Here is a 22,500-nt window from a genome sequence, read left to right as displayed (position 1 = left end):
AACAGAGCTCGAATGCGGTATATCTCTCATCCCCTAGAGCTGCTCTGTAGGGAAACGAAACAATACTAATTTTTGAAATAGCTTCTTCTCTGTATTTAATTGTTCCATATATTAAATTTTATCAAGAACGTAAAAATTCACCTAAACGCGCAGTAGATAAGCTTAAAGAACTTTTGTTGGCTTTCCAAATATACTTCATTTTACACTAAAATGACTAAGAAAATATTTTCTGACGTCAAAACTATGGCTGCCTATTAATCATTTGCAAGAAAGAACGCTTGAGATACAGAATGGCTCAAAATTCGTGTCATCTTTATGAAAACAACGCGCATATCAAATATCAACTCACATATGCAAATTAGTTAAGTTCGAGTATTTGAACACGATCAATCCACAAAGACAGAAGAAGGTCACAAAAACCTTTACCAGCCAAAAATTTCATTGAAACAAGCAACAACATATTTGCTATTAGAGGGAGGGAAAAAAGATTCCTATTTCATTGCGCGCGTGCAAACAAGGAACACACTCCGTGTCAAAAACCACGCGCAAATAAATAAATTTAATTTCTCACCAGTGTTCAGGACCGGATCCGGAATAATTAACGCCCATTAAACAGAAGAACAAAGCGAACATAACAATACCTAGTCAACCAGGCCTAATCAGCATAACAATGGTTCTTTTGTCTTCCCCCATTTTGGTCGGAAATATGAAAGTCTACCCAGTGTTAAGGATCAAACCCTTCACTGAAGAACCCTTTCCTTGAATAAAGAAGCCAAAAAAAGGACAACAACCTTTCTTTCAAATAATTCTTGACTAACAAGAATTAGTCAAATTTCCAACTGTTTGAAGACTGTTTGAAGTTGAGTACAAAAAAATATAAATAAGTTACCAGAAAATTTATCATTTAGTTTCAGTGTTGTACATAACACTACATAAAATGTTAGAAATACAGCTTACTTTGATATCCAACGGCGAAAGATGCAATTGTTGTCGAAGTCCATTATTCGTCGCTTTTAAGATTCCAAATATTCATTTTTAACCGCGTGTGTTGTTTATCGAATTCACGTTCTATTCTTGAGCTCCACAAAGGTACATTTTGTTCAAAGATCCAATAAACAACATGCACGTTACATCGCTTCGCCGCCATTGCTTGGGTGTCAGGTTGTGTCGCCCCATCGCCTTGTCGCCCCAAGTTACGTCACCCCAACTTTTAAATACACTATATAATCATAACTTTGCTTACGAAGTCAAAGTTTGTAATCTATTCATTGATCGATTAACTCGAACGACTTGCGAAGTACAACGGGCTTTAGAAAAGCATTTAGCTTGAGAAGTTAAAACTTTGATTGAAGACCAGCGCGAACACAAATCTGGTAAAATTTTTCAATTAAACAGTACCTAAGACTCCTCGGCAGTTAGAACACGTAAACGAGTCTACGTTTATTAAATAAAGCATAAACAAAATTCATCGAAAAGAAACATAACAACAGATCACTGATGGGAGCCCCTGAGGTTGGGGCGACCTAACTTGGGGCGACAAGGCGATGGGGCGACACAACCTACATTCATTGCTTGTACTGTATCCACTGGATAAAATCTACACATTTCTACTACCTCTGAAACCTACCAAAGTTACGAGCAGAGGACTCTTGGGAAAAAGACAATACTTAGCAGGGGAGTGACAGGCAAGACCATATAGCGCAACTTTTCCGATTTCCGACACAGCAAAAAAATTATAAAAAGAAAAAAAAGAAAACGGAAAATGCTACTCGTTTTGGACTGGATCGCCATATGGCAACCCGGTTATAACGTTCCCAGGGCTCTATGTTACATGCATCATGCCTGCGAGCAAGCTCTTGCAGTGGCGGAAGGCTGGAAAGAGCGAGTTAGGGTTAGGGTTACACGTTCGAATTACATGTCCTCGGAGGACAGTCCATCTGAGGAGACGTCATGGACTAGTACTTATCGGAAGGAGTTTTAAAATGATATATAAGCTCATTACAGAATTGATATTATAGTTCATTGTTTTTATTATTTACACTACCAGCGAATTATTCAATTTTAAGTGAGATTAATGTTCTCAGGAAATCTTTACAGTAGTGAAGAATGATGCGGTCACTACTATCAGCCTTTTAGGATATACATGGACTGCAATGATTTTTTCTGAATTGGTTCTATTTAGGGAAGTTAAAAATTTCTCTTGACCATCTATATATTTACGCAAATTTTAAAACTGTGCATTTAATGTGGGATGCATATGTCTGGATGTACATAAAACCAAGTCTTGTCTTCATTGTAATGTTTAAATTAAAAAGGGCAGTGTCATTTCAAATTCAAGGGGAAGCAAACTTTGTTATACAGTTTACAACACTGACACTGGGTGCTTTTTGCGCCTAGTTTTACAAGCATTTAATTCTTTAATGAAGCAAAAATTTCCAAAAATTAGAAAAATCAGTCCCACGCAAACCATTGGTTCACTAATCACGTGTAAGTTAATGCATATTTCACGGATCACGAAAAATCGACGTCATGGACTAGTATTTATCGGAAGGAGTTTTAAAATGATATATAAGCTCACTATAGAATTGACATTCGTGAGACAACTGTTTTTCCAGCCTTTGAACCGGTTTTTTTTTTGTCTCGTTACTGGCAAATTGATTTCGCGCATTTCGAGTCAAAATTTATTAAGATATCGATATCCTGTGATCCCTAAACAAAAAGAAATTAAGCGCTTATGGACTCTTTAAGTAGGGGTTTGCTGTCTATTGGCTTCGAATCTGTATACAGCTACGGGGGTTTGGTTGTCTACGGTTAAGTGTGGCGGTTGAAAAACAAACCAAAAGCGAAGACGCTAGGGCAACTAGTGAAATTTTGCGACTCGCACAGTTTACCACTTTCTAATCATAAGCAAGGTGCAATCTGCGATCAGCGCCCATGCACTTGTCTGGTTAAGCATTGATTATGGACGAGCTTTTCCCTTAAACCTTTAAGGGGTGTACTTTCTTTGGTTGTTTGTAAAACACATCTACTAGAGTTTATTGGTGCAATCTAAAAAGTAAGCGATGCTGAGCGCAGATTTCATAACAGTTTTCAGGATGTGAGATCTACTCATAACTCGTGGTGCTTGTGGTTGCAGATAAAGAGCCGCGAGTTTATGACACTAATCAAAGACCGCAAGCCTCGCTGGACCTGAAAGCTTTCTAATCAAAGCCGTGCAGATGGATAACAGATATGACCTGGCTTAATCTTGTGGAGCTTAGCAAACTCCCGCAATTCTCCGATATACTAAATCAGGTGCATAAATCCCGGCCCGAGGACTCTTTGATCAGAAAAGCTGAATACTTTAATATATATCGTTTAAAACTAAGACGTTTATCTTACTTTTCCACGTTTAAATTCGCCAATAGAGGATAATTATTAACCGTATCTTCTGTAGATTGAATTCTACTTTCATCTTTTAATTTTTGTTCTTTGTTTTTTGCTGTTTTTGGAGTTTTTTATTCTCATTTATTTTCATTTGGAGTCTCTAAATTGTTGCAACTTTTTCAATTAAACGTTCTGGTTCGATAAGGACGCTCCAGAAGAAGCGGACATTCCTGATGGCTATGCAAACTCGTCGGACACCTTCAGAAAACCCTTGTTGATCAGGTCAGTGTGGCAACGTAGTGCTATTCTCTCCCAGAATTTGCTTATATTCAGAGTTTTCATTTTAAAGTGTTGTAGCGCTCTCAAAATCCACCAACATATAGTCCAGTCGCTCAAGGTCTAGGTGAATGAACCTTTCCTGAAAATCTTGTTTAATTTGTCACTGTTTCAGGTCTCTTCAGTTTTTGTGTCAGTGTTACCATGACACTTCAAATGCGATGATTGCTTGACTCACTCATTTGTTCGGTTTGCTGATCAATTTTCTGTCCATAGGCTCAGATCCTAATTGTCTTATTGAAAACCTCAACAAAAGACAAAAATTTGGTATGTGCAGCAACTCTCAGTACTTAATCAATTTGAAGGGAATTTGCGATGTGTGTCAGGAAAGTGAACTATTTTTGGGTTATCTTGGAAACTGAACCCAACAAAAGAGCTCCTTTGCCTATCTCCCACCTTCCCCAAAAAGAACTTTCAGAATTCCACCGTTTTATTGGTCGTATTTTGGCAGTAAAATCCAAAAGGTAAATTCTCACTGAAACCCCTTGCTCTCTCATCAGTATCTTGTTTGTATTTAGATTGCCCAGCGGTTTCTATGGGCTAAGGACAAGAGATTCGTGCAAGAAAGTTAGTCGGACAATTCATGCAAGCGGTACGCGTTTTGCAGTTTGGACCCTACTCTTCTCAGGTTTTTTGGACTTCATATACTTCTGTGGGATTAGGCCAGGCATACCATCGCACAATGCAGTTTGTTTAGTTTTACTAACTCGCCAGCTTATCAGTCTTCCTCTATCTAGCATGCTTAGCTGGTGGCATTTTTGGCGCGGAGAATTGGGAGGAGCGCTGTGAAATATCGCCTGCCCGAAAATTCATGCTTTTGCGCGGAACAGCACACTTTCCCGTCGAAGAAGGGATTTTTTTCTGCTAATGTGACCGATATTAAATGATAGTACGTATGGGTAAAGCCAGAGTTAAATTAAATGTTCCCATTCAGGTCTTTTCCTCTGATCCCGCGCACCGGTGGCTCAGTTGGTTGTGGCTCAGTTGGTTGTGGCTCAGTTGGTTGAGCTCAGTTGCTTGAGCATCGGGCTGCCATAAGGGAGTCGTAAGTTCGACTCCGGCTGGACCAACACTCAGGGTCTTAAAACAACTGAGCAGAAAGTGCTGCCTTTGTAATTACATCTGCAAATGGTTAAGGTTTTCAAGTCTTCTCGGATATGGACTATAAACCGTAGGCCCCGTCTCACCACCCTTCAATGTTCACAACCCATTGAGACGTAAAAGAACCCACACACTATTCGTAAAGAGTAGGGCATGGAGCTCCCGGTGTTGTGGTCAGTCCTCATTTCATTCATTCATGTGCTGGGTGAGATCGCTAATGGTCGGATAGCGGCTGCCAGCGGCGCCTAAACCCCCCAAACTGAACCGGGTACGTGTTTGCTGACGTGAAATTGAAAAATGCTTGCAAGGCTTATAATTAGAGCTTCCTTTATGAGAAAAATATTCGTATTGCTCGTATGTATTCGTATCTATCCTTATGTTAGTAGTATGTATCCGTATGTTAGTCGTATGTTAGTCGTATGTTAGTAGTATGTATTCGTATGTATCCGTATGTTCCGTATGTTACCCGTATGTTACCCGTATGTACTCGTGTGGTGTTTTAGTCATGATCAGGCTGGATATGTCAATAAGGGGAACCTTGAAACTTGGACAAAAAATCGTATATGAAAATTACTGTGTGATTTGTAGTGTCAGGAAAGAGAACATCTAAATTATGCCTCGTTGTGACCAAACGAGGAGAAAAAACTCCAATGGCAGTGATGTTGGAAAATTCTTGCCGAATAAATGTAACGACTGAGAGAAGATCGCAATAAATCGATGCAAAGGCTGAGCTAGTAAATGTAACATAGGATTTCACTAAGCGAGAAAATAGTTCGGAGTCAGAATTTCATATTATTCGCAGTACTTTACCTCTAACAATGAGTTTCTGAAAGAAAGTGCTTTTAAGTAGCAACAATAAAAGCAAGGTGACACACGCTTTTAAGTGGCATTTTTCATGTTAATTGATATTCACGAACAAATTTTGACCCGAAAAAAAAAAACGTGGCAATTAACGTCCGAGTAATCGATGTTTGACTGAGCATATGTATGTATAAAGTTAATAGGAACATTATTGCTTCATCATTGCGTTATCAACACACACTGGTATGTAAAGAAACAAATAGTCCAGGTTGTGATTCAATTTCCTTTAACTTTTTATCCAACTTTATCAAGAATAATGCTCAGTTTTTCTGTCATGCAATCGTCTTTTACTTTTTCCGATATAAAAATCATTGCAGTCTCAACAGACAGGCAGCTCTACATAAAACCTTAGCCATTTAGCCACGGCTCTGAGTCTGTCCTTGTAAGGAAAAAAAGAGATCTAATGCAACAAGTGCTTTGAAAAATTATTTCAACGAAAAATTAATAGTCTGAGTAAATTACTCTACTCTAATTACTAAAAAAAATACTCTGTTTGTCACCGGTGTTTGTGTATTATTCCTAATAAAACTGAGAGTATTTACGACATTTTTTACCTGACTGTTTTATATTGGGTATCCAAACAATTTGTCCCCGATTTTGAAATTAAAAATGGTAGGCCTAAACTCCTGAAACAATCACAGTTTCAATAATCACTGTGCAACTCAAATATATGTTCACTGGATCAGTGCAATTATCACATAACTAGATCCACAGAAGTAATGAACAATAAATAATGAACAATAAACAAGAGTTCAAGCAGGAGATTTATTAGTCTTCGTTGAGCGATTCACATCCATAACCTACAGTATATTTGTAAGTTTCAAGGGGTTTAAATCAAGCGAGAGAATGATTGGAGACCATGTGCTTAGTCTGTGCTGGTTTTCCGCCATACTGGCTGATGTTATTAAAAGTTGAGTTCTTAAGACTGGACTATTCCTCTCTTTTTGATACCCCTACACAACACAGATGTCAATCAAATTCACAAATGAGTCTCCTCAGGGTCTTAGAGCGGGACTCAAGCGAACTTACAATGGTACGTTTATCTTTAATCGAACAGAGATCACTGGTAATTTTTCCCTTTCTAAAAAAATAATAACAAAAAAAATCCAAACGTACTTTCATGTTGTCAACAGGTATTTCTCAGGACCAGCTTGAAACTAGCAACTTACCGCAGTGGAAACCCATGCTTCACGTTGTTACATCCCTTGAGTCTACTGTACAGGTCAGGGACTTCACTCAAATGATTTTACGCATTGCCATGGAAAAGTCTCCTAACCTAAAGCTGACATTTGCAAAGTAGAATGATTTCAAGAACTTTGAATACCAAAGATTCGTGTCGTCCGTCTTCTTATTGCGGTCCGGCACTAGAGCCCCTTTTATCATCATCGTCCGTCGCCGTCGTCATCGTCTTTATGATTACCACCATCATTACAGTCGCCATTGCCATCACCATCACTATCGCTATCATCATCATTACGATCACACCATCTTCATTATCATTATTATTAAAAACAGCTTAGTCACTTCATTATCATTATTATTAAAAACAGCTTAGTCACGAAGATTGGGCTTGTCTTAATGGACCTAATTTATAACCTTAGAAATGCTAGTTATAAATCGTCGCATCTATTTACGACCGACCGAGTGTCAACGAAAAGGAAAAACGAAAGGGCGATTCAAGGAAGACTTAGCGTAATCATTGCAGAAAAATTACCGTGTCTGCTAGAGCAAACAGGATGGAAGCCTTAATGAAGAGGAAGTATTCAACACGGGCTTATTCAGGAACGTCGAAAGTACGGTCCTTTAGGATGGGATATTCCTTACGACTTGAACCAGGCAGATTTTACCGCTAGTGTGCAGTTTGTTCAAAACCATCAGGATGATATGGACATCAAGAAGGGCGTGTCCTGGAATAGGGTGCAGTACATGTTTGGAGAGGAGTAATATGGAGGAAGGCTGACAGATTACTTCGACAAGAGGATTCTCAACACTTTTGCTAAGGTTAATAGTCCAAGTATATCTTTACTCTACTTTTTTTGATAGTTGGCCCTTCGCGAGATCTTCGGCAAGATTCGCTTTCAAGAAAGGGTAATCGTCGTAGCGCCAGATTTTAAATCTTCTTAACTGTGGTCAATTAATCTTTTCTACCTATCAAATGCTATATTCTAGCGCTTCATTTCCAACCCAATCTTTTTACACTGATCCCCTAAGAAAATTACTGCCTCTATGGTCTCTAATGAAATGGTATATGAAATGAATCATATATGAACTGCGGATATAAAATCAAGTGAGGCTATGATCTTCGCAGTTATGAACGCAATTTTTACAATTGCTTGGAGAAGCCTGAAAAATTCAGGACTTCAACCGGGTTTGAACCCGTGACCTCGCGATTCCGGTGCGACGCTCTAACCAACTGAGCTATGAAGCCACTGACGTTGGGAGCTGGTCATTTGTGGGTTCTAATGGTCCCGTGAGGAATGAATCAATGATGAAATGGCATATGAAATGAATCATATATGAACTGCGGATATAAAATCAAGTGAAGCTATGCTCTTCGCAGTTATGAACGCAATTTTTACAACTGCGTAGAGAAGCCTGAAAAATTCAGGCCTGAATTTTTCAGGCTTCTCTACGCAATTGTATTCTATGGTCTGTGTTATATCAAAATTGTGTACGTGAGAAGTGAATCATTCATAGCCATTCTTAAAGAAATCTCGTCCAGCTAAGTCGGACGAATTCTTGTGTGTAGCATCCATAATTCACCACCAATGTGCTGTTAGTGAATTGCATGCAAAATGCATTGGTCTGTTTACGCGTTGTTTAGTCATCACTTCTGCAGTCTTTGCACTGCAAATTATACTTTGTCGTAACAGGATAAAACTATGGAATGAACCACACTAAGCACAAACAACTTCTTTATCGCTTGGTATCGGCAATTTTTCACATTAAGCTCTGCCTCTTTTTTTTCTCTGCGTACATTTCAGGTGTGGTTCAGCGAGTCGATGTTCCAACAAAGCGTTCATTTCTACAAAGGGTATTTGATACCCAAGGGCACCTCTGTCGCACAATTCATGGATTATATCGATACCCTTCCCTTAGGGGATTCCCCTGAGGTCTTTGGTCTGCATCCAAATGCTAATATCACGTAAGTACAGATGTGAAGGAATCACCCGATTGCTTTTAATGCTGTTGACGTTGAGGCAACAGCCTTAATATGGGCAAGTGGTAAAAGTTATGATATTGCGCAATTGCACTTGGACACAAAAGCAGATGGTGTCGTTCCGTGTTAGCAAATTTTCATTCCCAATGTTTGTGTCCTTGTGGCATTGACAGTAACCGGCTTTGTTTCTTAACAAAGAAAGAAAGCAAAACAAGCGTTTAGAAAAGGCTGAAGCAAATCCTTTGTTTTGTGCCGCATACTTTCCTCCGGTGGTGAAACTCACATGGTCATTAAACAAGACAAGGAGAAATATCACTTTAAGCTCCACTGGCTCATTGTCGTCTGTGCAGTGTCCAACCTAATCAATTTTGGAGTATCTGTCCTCTCTATTCTAGGCTCAATCGTTGATTCTCGTTTTTTAGTTACCAAAGGAACTTGGCCAAGTCCTGCTTGGATACAATCCTCAGTATTCAACCAAAAGACAGTTCAGGTGGTGGAGGTGAAACCCGCGAGTCTGTTGTACAGCGGTTGGCCGATGATATGTTGGATAAGCTGCCTGATAACTATATCGCTCAAGAAATAAGTCATGTCTTTAAAGTAATACAACAAAAAAGGGAAACAATGGCAGCTTTTGCAACCTTACATAATATAAGAATAGCTACTATCTATATTTGGCTCCATCATTCGGTCAATAGAGGTGTGTATGCCACAATTAAATTATTTGGTCACTGTTTCTAGTCTCTGTTAAGCCTCAGAGGACTACTGTATTTGAGAATTAGGGTAATGAGACACTACAGAAAATGGAAGCTATTTCTCCAATGAATATCTTCTTGAGACAGGAAATCGATCGAATGCAGAGGATCATAGGTGCTGTTCGACAAACACTGACAGATCTTAAACTTGCAATTGATGGCACCATTATTATATGCGAGGTTAGCTCTTTTTTCCTATTCATTTATTTATTATTAATATTATTATTATTATTATTATTATTATTATTATTATTATTATTATTATTACTTGTAGGAATCACATGCATAATGAGAGGCGGGCGGGCTTTCTGTTGCTCTGCGTTGTTGGTTATTTTCATCGCATTAAAAGGCCCACATGGAAATATATTTCATCTCAACAAAGGTCTAAATGCACATACTACAGTGTGGAGTGCTTTTTCTGGTCGAAGCTCTTCTACTTCGCAAGAAAATCATGTTCAAGATGCTCGGCCGGTGTGGTCTTTGAGTCATGGACTTACCGTCGCTTTTCTGAATATCAATGGAGTGCATTCCATCTATTATTTTCGGCGTCCAGCACTGGTATGCACAGTATTCCTACATGGTAAGATCAAGAGAACTAAATGCCCATGTGCTTATTATTCCAACTCCAGCGCCACATTCCATTGCACGCTTGAAGGTGATCTAGTGTTTAAACTAAATCCCGGGCCTGTGAACAATGGTCATTGTACCCAAAGGCGACACGCTTCTATAGACAGGCGGGTACTGCAATCAAGACGTAATCCATCTAACTTGATCGACGTAAACAATCTGTCTCGCGGGATCCCTGTGATTTCGTATCGCATCAACGACTTGCCGATACGTTCTCCACGCTGTCGGAACATCAACAACCTCAGACCTGTAAATCGACAACCATTTGAAGATAGAAATACCAAACAATCAAACAATCTGTCTCGCGGGATCCCTGTGATTTCGTATCGCATCAACGACTTGCCGATACGTTCTCCGCGCTGTCGGAATATCAACAACCTCAGACCTGTAAATCGACAACCATTTGAAGATAGAAATACCCTGCGTTTCTGTACAATAAACGCACGATCGCTCAATAACAAGGCTGGTGATTTCATTGATTTTATCTGTGATTATAAACCAGATATCGCATCAATAACAGAAACGTGGTTCCACGAAAACGAATCTGCTGCTAGAGTTCTGTGCACCCCTGCAGGATACAATCTTCTTGATTACTCAAGAAGAGGACGACTGGGTGGTGGCACTGGGATAATGTTCAGGGAGGATATTAGCGTTTCACAAAACGCAGCTGGGGAATTCCAATCATTTGAATACTCTGAGTGGAACATAACATCAAGAAGCCACCGTTTTCGTTTGATTATCATCTACAGACCACCATACTCTGATGCCCATCCAATCACTACAGGTGTGTTCCTGACTGAATTCTCGGATTATCTAGAGCATGCTGTACTCTGCACCGATCAACTCCTGATTTGTGGTGATTTTAACATCCATGTTGATGTGTCTGACGACCTTGACGCATGTCGGTTTCTTGAACTTTTGGACAGTGTTGGGTTAGACCAGCATGTTTCGGTTCCCACACATATAAGTGGTCACACCTTAGATCTCATTATAACAAGAAACACCGACCAGTTGCTTGTTTCTTCTCCGTGGACTGATTACTTATTCTCTGACCATCTACCCGTCCACTGTAATATCCAAGTTGAAAAGCCTTTGCTGAAGTCGAAGCGGATATCCTTCAGGAAACTGAAGTCAATTGATATCAGTTCTCTGCGAGATGACCTGTCAAAGTCAGACTTATGCAGTAACGCCATCGACTCTCTTGAGCTAAATGATCTTGTCACCCACTATGACGAAGCTCTATCATCAGCTCTGGATCGTCATGCACCTCTCATTAATAAGACTGTGACAAAAAGACCGATCGTCCCCTGGTTTAATAATGAGATCAAGACAGCTAAAAGGATGCGCCGCCGAGCTGAACGGAAATGGAGGAAAACGAAACTTCGTCTGGACTTCCTCGACTACAAAGCAAAAAAAAAATCGTGCAACCTTTGAGATGAAGAAAGCCAGACAAGAGTTCTACACCGACTTTATAGCGGAGAATAGCTATGATACACGCAAGCTATTTCGTTCTGCAAAAACACTCTTCAATCATGAAAGTGAGTTACATTTTCAAGGCTACTCAGATAGTAATGCGACGCTTGCTAACGATATTGGTAACTTCTTTATCAAAAAAGTCGATGTAATACGAACTGGACTAGATACCGCAGCCGGTAACATCCATTCAGCGGACGAGATGTTTCCCCGAAACCCTGAGATCCACAGCCTCTTCCAGGACTTTAGAACTCTCACTGATAAAGAAGTCAGTAGTCTTATAACAAAAGCAACCAAGAAGACCTGTTCACTGGATCCTATGCCAACCACCCTTGTTGTTGAGTGTCTTGATGTTTTGCTTCCTGTACTTACTAAGATGATAAACCTGTCACTTCAATCTGGGTGTTTTGCAGATAGATGGAAACACGCTGATGTCCACCCAAAGCTGAAGAAACCAAAAGCTGAAGTCATCTTTCCTAATCTTCGTCCCATAAGTAATCTCACATTTGTCTCGAAACTGACTGAGTGTGCTGTATTTAGTCAAACTCACAATCATTTGACCATTCATGACCTCTACCCGAAAGCCCAGTCATCGTATCGTGAGTGCCATAGTACCGAGACTGCACTTCTCCGCATCAAGAACTACATTCTTATGAATATGAATAGGCAGCACCTAACCCTTCTAGTTTTACTAGATTTAAGTGCTGCCTTTGACACTGTAGACCATGCGATATTGTTAAACCGTCTTAAGTCAGATTTTGGTATCTCTGGTAACGTGCTCTCGTGGTTCAAATCGTATCTATACCAGCGCTCCCAGTCAGTGTCGATCAATGGTCATACATCTAAAAAGTTCGAAGTGAAATGTGGTGTCCCTCAAGGTTCCTGCCTAGGTCCTCTTCTCTTTGTTCTTTACGCCAGCAAGCTCTTTACCATCATTGAGCGACACCTCCCCCAAGTCCATGCGTACGCCGATGATACTCAGCTCTATGTTGCGTTTAAACCCGATCCCGAACATGCCGCCAACGCAGTGGTAGCCATGGAAGCGTGTATCAACGACATAAGGAAGTGGATGCTGGCTGATCGTTTGAAGATAAATGATGACAAAACGGAATTTTTAGTTATTGGGACTAGGCAGCAACTGGCGAAAGTCAACATTGATTCGATCAATGTGGGAACGGTGGAAGTCTCCTCGTCTTCTGAAGTCAAGAACCTCGGATGCTGGCTCGATAATCAGCTCAAACTAAACAGCCACATCAATCGCCTATGCAAATCTGCCTTCTTTCACTTGTATAACATAAGAAAAATTAGGAAATTCCTCAGTCGTGAAACCACGCAGATCCTGGTCAATGCCCTTGTCACGAGTCGCTTGGACTATTGTAACAGTATACTATATGGTCTACCAGCCACCGAACTTTACAAACTCCAACGGGTACAAAATTCAGCAGCAAGACTTATTTGTAACGTAGGGCGTTTCGATCACATTTCCCCCTCCCTTAAAATGTTACATTGGTTACCCATTAAATTTCGCATTCAGTTTAAGATACTGCTCATTACTTTTAAGGCAATCCATGGTCTTGCACCAGCGTATTTAATTGAATTGATCACCCTTAGGACTCAGTGTACATATAATCTTAGATCTACTAATGAGCTTCTTCTTCAGCCTCCTCGAGTAAAAACTCTAAAGACATTAGGTGATCGTAGCTTTGTAGCGGCTGCACCAGCTTTATGGAACAAATTACCACGTGCAGTCCGCCATTCTCAAAACGTACAAACATTCAAGAAAGCCCTTAAGACTCATTTATTTCGGAAAGCTTATAATTTACAGAATATCTGATCAAGTATGAATTTATAGTTGATATTATGCAATTTTATAGTTGGAATATTAATTAGCTTTAGATTTTTCCATTTTTCATGTAACTGATTTGATTGTAAATAGTAGAATTCTAGTTTTTGTCATTGTAAAGCGCACGAGAGCATCTTCTCATGTATCATGCGCTATAGAAGCAATAAAATTATTATTAATTATATTATTAAAATTATTATTATTATCACGGATTAGTACAGTGCGTTCGATGTCTGTCTGCTGTCTGGCAGTACGCAGAGAGAACTTGAATTTTCCGTGAAAAGCAGCCGAGTTGACAAATCGCAAATTGCCACGCCGGGGCGAATTGTAGTTTATCATATGACCCGTACGGTCCCGCGCACGCTTTCATTGCAAAACTATTGAGAAAATCCCCGTATGAGGGCCGTACACGATGGCGCGAGCAGGGCCGGAAAAAGCTGTCCGGCCCTGCTAGGCGCTTACGGCCCTCACACGGGGATTTTTTCAATAGTTTTGCAATGAAAGCGCGCGCGAGATGCGAACTAAAACAACTTTGTTGCAATTGCCATATAAAGCCCGACTTTTCGGTCAAAATGAGCGACGTCAGTGAACATTCCGAATTTTGTTACCCGGAAAAAAAAAGGGAAAAGCGCGGTGGTCATATGATAAAATGCTTATTGACTGAGTTAGGTCGGGCCGGAAGGTAAAATATTTGGCCCTCGGTCATGGCGCACGGACCTCGCTGCGCTCGGTCCGTACGCCATGACCTCGGGCCAAATATTTTCCTGTCCGGCCCTCCCACTCAGTCAATAAGTACATAGTCTGTTTCCTACAAAACAGACCACTACACAGCTTTCTGATGTTCTGAAAAGTAGCTTTTAAATTAGTACATTTGGTAGTGATACTTCGAATAAATTAACACAACTTTGTGATTGAAAAAAACCGTAAAGAAAACAGCCGAGCAACCAACACGCACAACTGCAAAGCACTTGGAAATATGGGGATTTTTTACCGCTTTCATTTGAGCATGCCGGCATTGCGTTACAAACCCGATGTCGAGGCATGACAAACTCACATTCACATCCGATGGAGGTGATGTGCCCGTCGGCCAGCCAGTCCAAGATTGCGTCCAACACTGAAATTCCATGGCATCACGATCGATATCAGCGAAGAATTTTTGGGACATTCGTAAAACCACAGAACGAGAATAGGTCCTCCCTCGTCGGAACGCAATTATTATTATTATTATTATTATTATTATTATTATTATTATTATTATTATTATTATTATTATTATTATTATTATTATTATTATTATTATTTTGCGGCTAAACACTACTTCTACTTCGCAGTTGATGTTTGTATTTTGTTTTGCTAAGCCAAACGCATACGAACAATTTGGATTGATGGTCTCTAAGGCCAACTGTCAATGTAGGACTTTGGAAAATTAATGTATTTCCTCTCTCTCTCTCTCTCCTCCCCTCTCGTTATCTCTCCTCTAACACCCTACCCCTCATCGTAGTTTTCCGCTTCCATTCAAGTTGTCTTTGCTCCATTCCCGCCCTCCTCAATTTTCACATGGCTGTTCATTCGCATAGACGACAGCAACGGTAACCCTACAAAATATGTATATTATCGTTTTAATGAGGAGAAGGATTAATCGTACTCCAGTTGCGGCACACATTTCATTACCTTTCTTTGCCGTGCTCTTCACAACGACAACATAAGATAACCAAATTTAAGGTTAATGACGACATGAGAAGACGTCAGTGAATCGTTTATCCTCAGGAATGACCCGGAACGAATATGCGGCAAACTAAAAACGTCCTGGCGCCGGTGCATTTTTGTCCATCTTTCCCTTTTTGACAGGAACGCATTCTTAATCTTTTTTTCCCCCGTAATTTTCAGTTTTTATCTAGTATAACACAATGACAAAACATGGTTTTCAAATTTGGCCGCACACACAGCATTTAAGATATAGCTATCTTTCTTCCTAGACCCTCAGGGACTCCCTCGAGAGCATGTACGATGTAAGGATTTCGACTCACTGGAAAAAGGTAACATAAGTTTAACGGGATTTGTTGGACCTTTCGTTTATTTGAGGCTGGTTGGTTGTCGGTTTACGTTTCGTTAGGTATTGCATTGTGTATACGTCAATGACTAATGATAAACGCGATATTGTGTTGAGTATTTAATAAAGAAATATAAAGTATTCTCAGCCTTGGAACACCATACGTATTTTCAGATTTCGTGGGAATCATCCACTCTTCGATTTTGGTATACCGAACTGTTAGAGAGAAATAATCAGTTTCGTAGTTGATGTTTTGAAGGAAGGCCAAATTTTTTTTTTGGATGACAGGGTTTTTTAATCCTTAAGGATTTCTTACAGCCATGAGACAGGTATGCCTGGGTTACTTATCTATTCTGTTTGTCATATCTTGTGTAATGCTTCTTTTCAGTATAGGAAAGTCGAATAGTTCTCACGCTTTCGATCTGGGATATGAAAGCGCGTGGTTTCCTTTACCCGCTTCGAACTATAAATGAAACCCGTCCTTTTTTCCGTTTTTTTACCCCTACTCTTCACAGCCGAGTTGCAAATTTATGGCTTTTACACAAGCGTTTAAAGAGAATTTCCGCATTGGACTCCCAACATTGTTAGTAAGAAAGGTTTTGTTAGGTGCTGTTGCTTTGATGGACGGGACTTATTACATCCTCGTTTTGTTGGCTTTAGAGGTCATTCAGTCAGTCACTCATGCGGACGCATCCTAGAATGAGTTAACAATTCTTCGCCAGGAATCTCTGTCAGCCATCAGATTTGGAAGGTCGTTTGTATCTTGATTGATGTTCCTTGCTACACAGTCAATGCAGTTGAATGGCTTTAGAAGTGCTACCCCAATACTCCTATTGTTGTGTAGAATCGTTCGTATCACGAAAGGCAATGTAATGTACTAAACAATTAATGACTGGTCCTGAAGGAAACAGTTCATCTTTCCCCGAGGCGCAGCCGAGGGAAACATTGAAATTCGAGGGAAACAAAATGAACTGTTTCCCTCGGGTTCAGTCATCAAGTGATTTGTTATATAGCATAAAAAGAAAAACGTGCAACAGCAACAACAACGGCGGTCGTCGGTCAACATTCGCGGGTAACCGTGCACTGTTATCTTCTGACGTCATAGATTTTGCACTGTTGCCCGCTCAGAGACCTTTGGTGGGTTTTATTGTTAGATGTCATATGTCATATGACCTCGAAGTAACCAATGAGAGCGCGCGGTGTTGGGCGAAAAATTGTCGTTTGTCTTTTTTTGGGGGGGAGGGGGGAATGGTGGGGTAGAGGGCGCACCGTCGCCTTCCATCTTCTGACAGAACTACCGACGAAAAATAAAGTAACTTTAACACTTTCATTCCTAAGATCGGAACGTTCAATCTCCTAACTAGTACCATACATTTCGTTGTTGGGTAGTCATGAGGATTTGGTTATAAGCTGACAATGGCCGTTTTTATGCTAGAGACGTTAAAGTCGTCAAGACGCATTTGACGTCTGAGACGTTAAAGCCGTCTGGTATAAAAACGAGACGCATAAAAGTAGATAAACTAACGGACAAAAACAAGATTTTTCTAAAAAAATGACTAGGTTCTATTATCGGAAGACACTGGACACGAGCAAACTCGGCACCAAATAAACGTTAACACACGAATATATGAGCAAATAAACGTGGCGGAATTGCAGCTTCTCAAATTTATGTCTCGACGTCGCCTGGAAGGACAGATGCAAATATTTTTTTGTGACAGAAATCAGTCTAGAATCAGCATTTTCTGGCGATGGACGAGGAGCTAGATTTAGCCTCGGCGCATGGCTTGTTTGTCTTGTCGACCAAGAGAGCAAGGAAGGAACGAAGTGCAGATTAACAAAGGACTCAGGGCTAAATGCGTCCAAGTTATGGCGTCCCGTTTTTATACTAGACGCATTTAACGTCTGAGACGTTTAAGTCGTCTGTTAAGGGCGTCTCAACGACGCACTTAAAACAAGACGTTTAAGTCGTCAGACGTTAAATGCGTCTGTCTTATTTCTCGTTTTTATACTAGACGTTAAAGTCGTCTTGAGACGACTTTAACGTCTAAGACGACTTTAACGTCTCTAGCATAAAAACGGCCAATATTCTTCATTCTCAATACCTGTCTGAGAGACATTTCATTGAAATCGTGAGCATAATATACATGCTGATAACTCGTGGGAGTCAAAGGCGTAACTTTACTTTTGAAACAGCAGACTGCTGCTTGTCATAAAAGCATGAATATTTAATTATTAAATAAGCAAATAATGATAGTGTTACGTTAGCGTATTCGAGAATTTGCGTAGACGGCTACCGAATTCGCCGGATAAGTGTGGACGCAAGCCGTATTCGAAAAAAGAAAATTGCGGATACAAAAATTACGGGATACCTGTGGTCCGGGCCTTGGTATAGACCATTTGTTTTTTAATACATTCAGGGCGTAACAATCATTTGCAAGTTGTTTTTCAATTTCCATCGAGGTCAATGTTCTTTCTTCTAATTTATCAGCATGCGTTTTACCCCTTGCTATCTGAAATGAGAGGAAATTAAAATTGCACATTGTAATGTGTGCTTTCTTTTAAAAATAGGAGGATTAATTCTTAACGTGCGTTGTTCTGCAGAAAGTAACCCGTGCGCACAAGGGTTGAGCCCTAGACTGTGTAGTTCTTCACAATGGCGCCACTCGCTTCTTTAAAGATGACATCACACAGCCCCCAGCAGAAGGTGTCTATGTGCACGGGTTGTACATATCCCGGGATGTACCAGTGCCCAATTTACAAGAAACTCAGGAGAACGGACATGGCGTACATCGCAAGTGTTGACCTGAAAACTAATCAGAATCCAGATCACTGGATTCTTAGTGGTGTGGCCTTGTTATGTGACATCAAATAAACTACTCTACACACGGAATGCGACGTAGATTTGTCACAACAAGAACGTGCATTGATTTCGTGATAAGAGAAGATAGAGCTAAGATGTTTCTGCAAATCGTGATAAACTTTCTCATTGGCGCCGTTTTAATTTTTAGTGTGCATTACGTGTCCACGTTATGCACAGCCTTCACCCCCAGCACTCCTTAATGGAGCGGTAAGTTCATATTTAACTTCGCCAGTACATATTTTTTAACCATATTTATTGTAAACACTTCTTTGTAACGCCTTTCTAGCAGTGTTATCAAAAATAATTGTACAAAATTACTTGATTAGAAAGTAGTTTACGGAAGGACTAGTTATGAAGTCTTTAGTAGTCAAAACTTGCGCTGATCCGCGATGGAAAGGTCCTTAGCTTTGCGAATTTCGTTGAACCCCTATGCAAAAGGTGAACATACTTTGCAGGTCGTTCCTTTTCGGTTCACCAGTGAATACGCTCGAGTTTGGGTTACATTCTCGTGTTCCAGGCATTGTCATGTGCTAATTCGCTTCATTAACTACCTTCACAAATTATTCCTTGCGCTTCTTCGATTTGTTCGTGTCCCTCTATCTAATAGATCGTTTTCACTGTCACGCAATAAAAAAATAAATCGAAAACCATCCAGTGGAAAAAGCCAAGAATTCGTGATGTTGTAGAAGATAAATGAAGAAGACACTTCTCCAAGTTTTAGGCCTGTGCGTTTCCGCAAACTTCAATGTTTCGCAGAAATTTACAGAGCCCAGTATGAAGACGCCATGTTGGTGCACATCTGTGGTGCACCAATATGGCGGCCGGAAAATAGTGTCAACATCTGTTACTTACTTTGGCTATCTAGGCGAGTGATCATCTGTACTGAACAGACAGCTATTTACCGAAGCACTTTTCCTAATGCTTTAAATTCTAAAAAGGCTCAAAACCATGAGATAAATATATATTTCTCAATAAACTCGATCGTCGCCTCGTGTCACGCACCGCTGTAACTCAGAAATTTAAAATACTCTGGTTTCCAAACAAAGCACGCTATTGAGCTTTAAAATTGCAAATGGATACAAATTTACCGCCTCTTATGCCTGATGAGGATAAAAACTTTCGTGGCTCTTTAGTTTTGGATTTTAGAAAATGATGACGTCACGTGAAAACGATCTATTGTTCATGCTTTAAATAAAAAAACGGTATGGGCGGAGGGTAAGGAAACAAAGGCCCCTTTCCAGGTCCTCCTACTTCTACACTTGCCGAATTTTTTTTTCTTTCTTTTTTTTTTGTGCTTGACTTTATGTGAGAAAATCGCTTTTCATTCTGGAACAGACGATGGACAAAGGGTGGACAATGGTGTACAATCATCATTCGGAAACTGGAGGTCTGTTTCGTCTTCCCTGAAATTAAGGAAAAAAAAATAACGAGAAGTACAGTTATTTAAAGAAAAATATTATGTAATCAATGGCCATGTTGACCGACTCTTCAAGCAAACTCTAAGAAAAAAGCTCTGAGAAAGAAGAATTACTAAAACACTTCTTATACTTTTAGTGACATTGTGCACTGTCGTGATACTCTCTGGTCCAAATAAATTCTTTACATGCACCCCCTAAATGAATTTTCTGTTTCGGAAACTCTTATTAATTCAATATCTCAAGACAAAAAAGAGGCACGCCGCAGTCGAAGGCAACCCGAAGGCTCCTTTTTAATAGCTTCTACCGTTATTACGACTTGTCCCCAGCAATACTGGTACTCATGTTACCGACCTTAAATGAATAGAAAGCTGAGTGAACTTTGGAACACGGATTCGGAGCTCCGGTCGAAGCGCTTGGATGTGGTCCTCGAGCGATATCCACCACAATACCCGCCCAAATGTAACAAAAACAGTGAAAAATTCAATAAAACTCTTTAAAGAATGGTGGAGGTGGTAAAGGTTGTGAAGAGCAAACACTCAGGACAAAGTAGATTCTCATCTTTGACTAACTTTTCAATACCAAATATAACGGGATGGTGCGAAAAACGTTACGCTTAACACTTCCTTTTAAAAGACTGACAAGGCAAGCTGCTGAAAACACCCATATGTTAAAATTATCCACAAGCAACGGCTGATAATTTCAAAGCAGTGCTGAAGCTCATTGCAAATCGTTGAACTCGATCTCTGTTTTTTTTTTTTGTTTCAGTTTTATATTCAATCAATGGGGTTCTTGACAACCTGTGCGTTTGTGTTTTTGCGATAAGGGACTATTACATCAAATAACTGTCACCAGATGTCCATTGTCATTTCTAATCACAGAAAAAGGGGTTCGTGGAACCCTGGCATTCTCTGTAATGCATGGTCGTCATTTTTTGCTATGTGTTCACAATACGCCTTTAATCACAGCACGCAACTCGTGCCAATTGTGGACCATGCATTTCGATGCGATTTCTAACGCCTTTTTTTCCTCATTTGTAGAGAGAAATGCCAGAAAATGGGGAAAAATGGGAATTGTGTTGAATGAAGGACTAATAACGTAATCATATCTTTGCTGAAAAACGAAATTTTTTTATTAAAATGGTCTAAGCCAGTGCTTAGCTTTGGTTAGATCACGTAACTGATCAAAACTTGTTGGGGTTTTGAGAAGAGGAAGGTTTGTTTGAAAAAAAAACGCGCTGGGCCAAAACAACAACAGCATGAACAACAAAAATGAAGGAGTTGGAAGTATCGTACTTTAAAGTGGTACTACGACCAAAAAAACAATTATTATTTTTTCTTTGGATTTCAAAACTATGTTAACTAAACACTAACTGACTCAAGTTTTAAGTTCTGATTTTAAAAAGACACCTGTTTATTTTAACTGGAATTTTCTTATTTATTGGTCCGCCATTACTAACTTTAAAATCTTGAGAGAGCTGGGTCGAGGAGAAAATGACGTCAAAGACTCACTAGTTTAAGAATGCAATGCGTGTGTACGCGGCCGAATTAATATGCAGCACGGGAGTTCCGGGCTTTCAGACTTTTAAACCCGTGTTTTGCATATGTAATAAATTGCGTTTACACGCTGAATTTTTAAGCAAGTGAGTAAATGACGTCATTTTCTCTAGATCCAACCCTCTGAGGTCCAATCGGCCAGTTTTGAACGTGAGTAATGGCGGACCGTGAAATTCAAAACTTACACTCAAAATAAACAGCCTTTGGATAAAACTCAAAGCTCAAAATTTTGCCAGTTAGGTGTTAAGCAAACACGCTTTCAAAATCTGAAGAAAAAAGGGAAATGGTTTTTTGATCATGGTACCACTTTAAGGGTCTTCCACTTGATATTACCTTGCTACAAGCCTCAACACCAATTCAACCTTCTTGGTATGATCAACTTTGATGGGGTCAGCAGGGACAAAATGCTGAGTGCTGTGACCTTGCAACGTTGTTCCTCCAGCTCTCCATGATGGGTCATTTTCAGTCAAAACGCGTTTCTTGGGCTTACAACGCCCTGTAACGTGGAAAGAAAACCCCTGCTCTAAGCTGCAAATATGCCATCAAAAATGTAACTAATAATACTAATAACTGTGCCGACAGACCAGAAAATCATCAAGATTGAGGAGAACAAGATGAAAAACTACATGTATCAGGCCTAGCAAATCAGAGGAATTTATGGAGCACTGAAAGTGACAGTGACACCCATCGGGATTGGCCCCCTCGGAACAATCTCGAAGGACGCAAAGGCCTGGTATAAAAAGTTACGTCTACCTGATATCAGCCATACTTGGAAATGCGCATCAGTGTTCTGGAAAGTATTGTCTCTCTACGCTGCGGGAGGTTGATGAGACATGCCTTATTGTTCCGGTGACTCAAAAACGTCTCGACGATTGACAATAAACATTTGAAATATTGACCCCGATTATGCAAGACAGCGTGCTAGACTATCAGGTCTCAATTGCAAAAAGGACAATGTGAAATTTTATTGATTGTACGAAGGATTTTTAAGCTTTATGTCTGTGTTATATGAATGCCAATGTTAACGAGGCCACGCTTGGACAAATGTTTGTGGACTATTTTACTACATTTTCGTTTTATTTCCGATCGAATTTGTGTTT

At 40.0% G+C, this 22,500-nt stretch overlaps 1 protein-coding gene across 2 annotated transcripts in view; it reads right to left on the bottom strand.

Annotated features, from left to right (window-relative positions):
• The window catches only part of LOC137997581 (uncharacterized), a 191,188-nt gene that overhangs the window by 92,752 nt on the left and 75,936 nt on the right, over positions 1–22,500 (bottom strand). Inside the window, exons 17-18 of one of the 2 annotated variants that reach the window (XM_068843661.1) lie at positions 21,734–21,896; positions 18,507–19,832 (exon numbers count right to left, since the gene is read on the bottom strand). The exons of the other annotated variant lie outside the window; for it this stretch is intronic. Coding sequence (XP_068699762.1) covers positions 19,751–19,832; positions 21,734–21,896 — 245 coding nt within the window. The 3' untranslated portion in view covers positions 18,507–19,750. Of the gene's footprint in view, positions 1–18,506; positions 19,833–21,733; positions 21,897–22,500 lie in introns of those variants that run through there. 2 annotated transcript variants of the gene reach the window in all.

The sequence above is a fragment of the Montipora foliosa genome, chromosome 1, assembly GCF_036669935.1.
Source record: "Montipora foliosa isolate CH-2021 chromosome 1, ASM3666993v2, whole genome shotgun sequence".
NCBI lineage: Eukaryota > Metazoa > Cnidaria > Anthozoa > Scleractinia > Acroporidae > Montipora > Montipora foliosa.
This window is presented reverse-complemented; position numbering and strand designations above follow the sequence as displayed.